The 6,791-nt window shown below is 32.6% G+C and overlaps 2 protein-coding genes and 1 pseudogene across 4 annotated transcripts; 1 reads left to right on the top strand and 2 right to left on the bottom strand.

The window, feature by feature from the left end:
• Nucleotides 1–17: 17 nt before the first annotated feature.
• Nucleotides 18–2,431, bottom strand: LOC106165022 (TLC domain-containing protein 3A). 3 transcript variants are annotated; one of them, XM_087012224.1, is made up of 5 exons: nt 2,267–2,431; nt 1,899–1,982; nt 1,455–1,662; nt 1,167–1,262; nt 18–918 (listed from the first exon to the last, which is right to left on the bottom strand). In XM_087012224.1, exons 1-5 carry the CDS (start codon nt 2,401–2,403, stop codon nt 637–639), a joined length of 807 nt encoding a protein of 268 aa, XP_086868350.1. In that variant the 5' UTR covers nt 2,404–2,431; the 3' UTR covers nt 18–636. The 3 variants fall into 3 exon arrangements, with proteins under 3 accessions (XP_086868350.1, XP_086868363.1, XP_086868357.1); XM_087012237.1 differs by having other exon boundaries at nt 1,167–1,254; nt 1,540–1,662; XM_087012231.1 differs by lacking the exon at nt 1,899–1,982 and having other exon boundaries at nt 2,267–2,416.
• LOC112042170 (U6 spliceosomal RNA) lies at nt 453–522 on the bottom strand (annotated as a pseudogene).
• LOC106165029 (SAGA-associated factor 29) lies at nt 2,391–6,641 on the top strand. The gene is made up of 10 exons (XM_013543101.2): nt 2,391–2,533; nt 2,833–3,100; nt 3,661–3,736; nt 3,992–4,064; nt 4,207–4,265; nt 4,400–4,502; nt 4,721–4,906; nt 5,092–5,185; nt 5,441–5,509; nt 5,732–6,641. The coding sequence occupies exons 2-10, from the start codon at nt 2,879–2,881 to the stop codon at nt 5,846–5,848; spliced, it is 999 nt and encodes a 332-aa protein (XP_013398555.2). The 5' UTR covers nt 2,391–2,533; nt 2,833–2,878; the 3' UTR covers nt 5,849–6,641.
• Nucleotides 6,642–6,791: the final 150 nt, after the last annotated feature.

Below are 6,791 nucleotides of genomic sequence, written 5' to 3'. Positions count from 1 at the left end.
CAAGTTCACAAAAAAAATTTCAGGTCCTTCAAAAAACCCTTTATTTAAAAAATAGATAAATAAGTAAATAATATAACAGACAACAGCAAGTTATAATTAAGTATTAAAATAATCCTCAATCATCCTTTTAAAAACTTTTAAAAAATATTGCAACATAATACAATGAGATTTTAATATCCTTACTAGGAAATAATTTCTCCGACTGTTTTGTGCATATCTTGACTTTGCATTACATTTTTGAACAGGAACTTCTCTTTAGATTGATGTACATGAAACATAAATAAAAATATACATAATACAAGTTTTGATTCACATGAAAAATCACACAAAAATTGATAATAAAGTACTAAAACATTTAATGTTTTTGTTATTGAGCAATCAGGCTGATATAGTAATTTTTATGGTTTATAGCATTCATTGCTACTAATCCCAACCCTATTTTCATAGAGTAAAGGGGCAATGCTAATCTTCTCTGTATCGTTCCAATTTTAGTATATGTCCCACCGTAGTAAAGATAAGGACTCTGTTATATATTTGTCCAACAAGAGAACATATAAGCATCTATCAAAGTAACATAATAATTGAGTAAATGTGGTATGAAAAATGGGAACAAACACATTAACCCTGAGATAATATCTAGTTCTCTTTGGCACCGATTTTACGTGGTTTTGATTTCCTAAGGTGTTTATAAGCACCCACTGCCATCAGTCCTGTCCAGTACAGCATAAGGATCATTAAGCCCAAACATGACAGGTTGCATTTCATAGGAATCCTGAATGGCACATGTAATACTGGAATGTCATACTGAAGTGCATATTTCCAGTACATAAATGGGAAGATCAAGACTCTGCAGGTAAAAAACATGATAATCATGACCCATCCATTGATCAAATAAAGTTTGCTATCTTTCATTCCCAGCTGAAATATGAACAATGAAATAAATAATTACTTTTGTAAAATTTATTTTCCTTTTAATAATAATAATAATAATAATAATAATAATAATAATTAGGCTTTCCAATAATTTCTTTATAAAATATATTTGGCAGGACATCATTGAAGGCAAATGGAAAGGTGATATAAAAACTAATATGAATGTACTCAGTGTTATATATTTAAGAGGTTACAAATAAAAGTATTTTGTGAACAAAAAACATTCATCTCACCTGAATAAAGACTACCCTCATACAAATAAAGGGGACTGCAAGTTCAGACGTGTAGAAACTTCCAACAAAGAAATCTCCAATTCCTTTCCTGAAATACTAAAAAAAAAAAAAAATAATAATAATAATAAAAATAATAATAATAACTTTTCATTCACTACATTCTTCATTTTTCATATTTAATTGTTGTTTTCATCAGTGTTCAAATTATAATACATTACATATCAGCAGTTCAACAATCATAATAGAAGATATAAAATAAAAAACCCAGTTTTAGTTCAATTAACTTACAACTAAAACAGGAAAATACAGAAGAGGAAGTCCCACGTGATGGAACACCATAAGTGGCCTCCTGCTTATGAAATACTGAACTGACTGTTTGGTTGACTTCCCTACGAAGTCTTCTGCGTGAGTGTGGACATATGATTTATACATGGCCCAGGTATCATAATAGAAATACTGGACACCAAACCATGGGTACAGTGATACGGGCCAATGTCTGAAAAAATGTTGAAAACAAACAGTTTTACCACACATTTTTGCAATGTGTGATCATTAAAATGTTGCAAAAATATCATGGTTTACCTAATAATGATATTCACTATTCTTAAAGAAAATTCTGGTTGTAATGCACATATTTGATTTTGGAAGTATGTTGTTTAATAAAAAAAAAAAAAGGAAAACAAAAAAGTAATAATACAATATATAAAATTGCTCTCAGTCTAGGCACTTTACCTGTCATACATAACATCTTTACAGCTCAGTACTGTTGTCACACCAACTAGGCTTGCTAAGACTGCCTGTATAATTGATACACACCTGAAACAGTTACTTTTTTTTCAATGGATATGGAAAAAGATGTTCACATATAACATGTATCTGTAGTCCTAAGAATGAAGTCTGGGTCCCATATTAGTTACAGGATAGGGTTAGTTGGGGTACTGGGGTTAGTATATGGAAAATGTCACCTGTACAAAAAAATGGAAAAAGGACTACGGTTCCTAGCGGGCTTCCATTCCTGTTGCACCGCTACATCATTACTACGTGTACATGTATACTCGTCCTTTTACCACCACCGCGGTCTGAAATTCGTATGCACTTACTCCATTGTAATTGTGCGCAGTTGCCCTTCATTCCAAGAGGGATTCTTCCGTCTTAATTGATTATATATGACATAATATGACACTGGAAAAAACAAGCAACCAAAAATAAATGTCAAAACAATCAAGAGCACATCCATTCAAACTCCTAACAAAACCGGATGTATTACGTACCAGTTGATGATAAGACTTTTACGACAACAGAAGAAAGACAATACACATCCCCATGTAGTTTTCTCTGAATTAACGGTTCACTGTGAAGTTAGAAAGGTTTGTTGGTTTTTTATTTATTATATTTTATGTGGTTAACCAACAGTAGAGAATTCTGCTCAAATTTGGAGCAGAAAATGCGACTGCGAATGGAAGACAAGTGCCCCCTTTTCTGTCATTTCACAAACGTACTAGTACGGATTGCAATAAAATTTACATGTAAAAATTAGAGAAAAAAATCACTAAATATCACCAGTGTTTTTTCATATTAACGTGGAACATTTAGGGCGAAAATTGTGTGAGCATTTGCTAAGTAATGGACGTTAAATGAAAGTGAATTTATGTTCATGTTATTTCAGATACATTTTACACAAATATGTAGAAGCTGAACTAAGCTGAGATAATATGCGGCATAAGTCAGGGCTTGTAAGTGGAGGAGGGAGTAACAGTGGCAGTAGCAGCGGCCCAAGCCCTACTAAGAACAAGCCAGGCAGCAGCAGTAGTGGTAGTAGTGCCCCCCCTGTGCTGTTCCCTGGTATTGCTAACACCAGTGCTAGCAATGTAGCGGCTGAGGCAAAAATAAAGGATATGCTTAAGGAGTTGTACCATTTAATTCATCAAGTCCAGGTATGCTTACATTTTAGTTTGTCCTAGCAGCAGTAGAAAATACAAGATCTCCTGCCGGCTAATTTTTTTTTTTTACCTGTATGATCATAGTTGAAGAATTGACAAGGCTTTTAACCTCATAGCTTTGAATTTTAAAGGTTTTTGTAAGGGTTAAAAGAATTGATTGATTTGTGAGAATATGTATGTGTAAGGTCATCCTAGAATCATTTTTAGTTTGCCAAAGTGGCAACAAGTATATGTTAGAAGGGTGGGTGAATCTTTGAATTTTTTGTCTTATTGCAAGTATTTTTTTGACAGAAATTATGTCTAAATATCTAGCCATACACAAATGATAGTTACAATGCTTTTATTTTGATTCTAATTTGACAACAAATTTGGTAACATTAAGTTTTTATTGCCATTAACAGTTTCAGTTACAGCTAAGGATTGTTTTGCAGGCAAAGATGAGTATAATGTGATAGAAATCTAAAAACAAATGATGAAACATGGCAAGGTAATCAAAACCACTCATAAGCAATATTAATATATATTCCATCGGATTTTTAAAACCTATTTTACAGGATGAAAGAACAAGAGGAGAGCATAACTTGTCCAATATTGGAAAAACACATGAAAGGATTTTGCAGGAACAGAAAAGTATGAAGATATGGTCATTGTAATATCTGTATTTCATGATTTTGTAAATACAATTAAGTAAATTAAAATTGTAAATGGCATATCATTTAAATGATTTGCAAAATGATATAAAGATATAAAACTGATTACTTGTTATGGTATTTTAAACTGCCCATTCTCTAGATAGATGTTATTTCTTTTTTTGGTTTTGTCTCTAGAGATGTTTTAAAACGTATGACAATTCATTTGGGAATTTATATCAACATTTTATTTCAGTTTCACCTTATTACAAGTCCAAGTTGAAAGGATTGTACAATACAGCAATGCAAGATGCCGAAAGTGAAGCTGAGTAAGATATTTGACAAAGAGTGTTCTTTCTGATTTATATCAGGCCTAAGTATAATGTTTTTAAAGCAGAAGTTGAAAATGAGTCAGGGAATTACTTTAGGTAAATGCCCCTTTTCACTTCACCTTCATGTTGTTTGTTTTAGGTTACTTAGGAAGGCACTTGACAAGATTAATGAGGTGAAATCATTCCGGAATGAAAGAAGTAAGTTTTATTTTATTGTTTGTTCTTGAAAAATCTGATTTACTTTTTCTGTGGCAATCTGTATACTGACTTTGTATTTAAAAGAAACTTAATCTATAGGTGGAAATTCTCATTGGAATTTTCTGATTTTAAAGGAGATGGTCCTCCAAAGCAAGTGAGAAGAAGAGGTGTTTTGATGTCAATGCTACAGCAAAATGCACTTACTCTGCCTCTTTGGATAGGCAAACCAGGGGAAAAGTTAGTAGTTCTTTAAAAAAAACATCAGCTCTTCGACAATGAATAATTTATGTTCTTGATTTATGTTGGATTAATTGCACACATATTTAGTCTTGTTAACAGATACTGTTAAGCAAGAAATGCAAATTGTGAAAATGCTATATTTAACAGAATAACAATCAATTATCTATATTTTCATTGAATGTATCGAAACTGACTGTCTCCTTCTCCCTTTCCAGGCCACCACCACTGTGTGGAGCCACACCAGCAGAATCCACTTACATAGCCAAACCCAGGGACAAGGTAGCAGCTAGGGTCAAAGGTCAAGATGGAGAAGAAAACTGGATTCTTTCAGAAGTTGTGTCATTTAATAGCTCAACTAATAAATTTGAGGTGGATGACATTGATGCTGAAGAAGGCAAAGAGTAAGTTAGTCCATGAATAGAACCATTTGATATGATGTTTTAAATATTTCTCAGACTTATAATGAAAAGATTCCATTTTTTATGAACAGCATGATGATTATAATGTCTGAAACTAAAAGTTCACAATAAATTATAGTATTATATAATTTTGACAGCATTTGATAATTAAATGGAAATAATTTCAGGCGCCATGTCCTCAGCAGGCGTAGGATAGTTCCCCTTCCAGTGTGGAAAGCAAATCCAGAGACTGATCCAGAGGCATTATTTCCAGCAGGAACAGTAAGTAATACATTAGGGCACGTTTTGTTAATATTAAGTACATGTATTGTAACTTTTATTTTTGGTATTTGTTTTGTTTTCTAATAAGTTTTATTGTTATTTAAATTGGTACTAGGATCTAGAAGAACACATTTTGTCAAAGCTCAGGAAAGTGCACTTTTAGTGGTATTGTATATAAAAACCATATTGTATTTATTAATCAGCAGGTGTTTGATTTTTTTTCTGCTCATAATTGCACACTGTTTTGTTTTTCAGCTTGTGCTTGCTTTATATCCACAGACAACTTGCTTCTACAGAGCTCTTATACATGATCCACCTAAGAGGGTGTGTATTTGTAGAATTGTTTAAAACAAATTATGGTTACCAAATCCATTTACATCAGATATTTTATGAAAATTATAAAATGTACAAGAAATTCCAGGAAAATGTGGTATTTATTTGATTAAGATGTTTCAAATGCAGAGTTATAATCATCATACATTTGCTAGTTTTAAGAGTCTTACCTTTGCTGTATCTTATTACAATTTTTCATATAATTTGTTTTAGCCTCATGATGACTATTCACTGCTGTTTGAAGATAACTCCTATCCAGATGGCTACTCACCACCACTTAATGTTGCACAGAGATATGTTATTCTTTGTAAAGATGACAAGAAGAAATGAACTTCATATATTGTTTTTGTTTTATCTCAAAACTTACTAAGCATTTTAAAAACCTAATACTATTTGAAAATCTGGGGAATATATAGAACTGTGTATTGAAAGTGAAGTTGTACATACAGGTTGTAAGGTGGGATATGTGAATCATGAGGCACTTAAAGCACTGGTGAAAAAAACATGGAAACCCCCGTAAACTACTTTTAGTTGATGAACTTGTAACTTTAGTAGTTTGTACAATATTATAAAGAGGGATCCTGCTCTTATCACCAGAATATAATGTGAAACCCATTAGAAATTGGATTCTGTATGAACTTGTCATTTACCAAATTTAAAGCAGTATTGGATCAAGTAAAATTAATTTTATCATGGAGTGATTCATTTACATACCTGCAGAAAAGTTGTGTCTTGCATTCCAACTGGCACTGGCCCGAGGGCTCTACTGGTAGAGTGTCTTTGGGACAGGTAATTCCCACAGCCTGATATACTGAAGAACATTATGTAAATGGTACCCATGGTTTCCTTGTTTATCTCTGAGCATACAGAGAATTCAGCAGGGAGCAAAGACCTGGTCATGGCAGTACTGGTAATTGAGGATGATGATTTTGAGTACCACAAATCTGTTGCTTGGATTATATGCTCCCAAAGGACAGGTTCAGTTCAGAATTGACCAGAGACCTGGCATAAACTGTAAAGCTGGGTGATCTCCTTTATTTGAAGAAATCAGGCTATATACAACCTTTACCTGTATCTTTACCTCAGGGGTGACTCTAATAAACAAAGATAAACTGCCTTTAAATATTTAGTAGGAATTATACTTGTGTGCCTTTGTCAAGAAATGAATGCTAATATGACAACAGCTGCTCTATAGTTATTCTGAAGTAATTGATTAACAATTTTGTTTTTAAAAGTAATTCTGAATAACCAGTATCAACAATATGAGATGAAA

This window comes from Lingula anatina, chromosome 1, assembly GCF_051362555.1.
Source record: "Lingula anatina isolate TDL-2025a chromosome 1, LinAna3.0, whole genome shotgun sequence".
NCBI classification, from domain to species: Eukaryota; Metazoa; Brachiopoda; class Lingulata; order Lingulida; family Lingulidae; genus Lingula; species Lingula anatina.
Note: the sequence above shows the minus strand (reverse complement) of the source record. Positions and strands in the feature narration are given on the sequence as shown.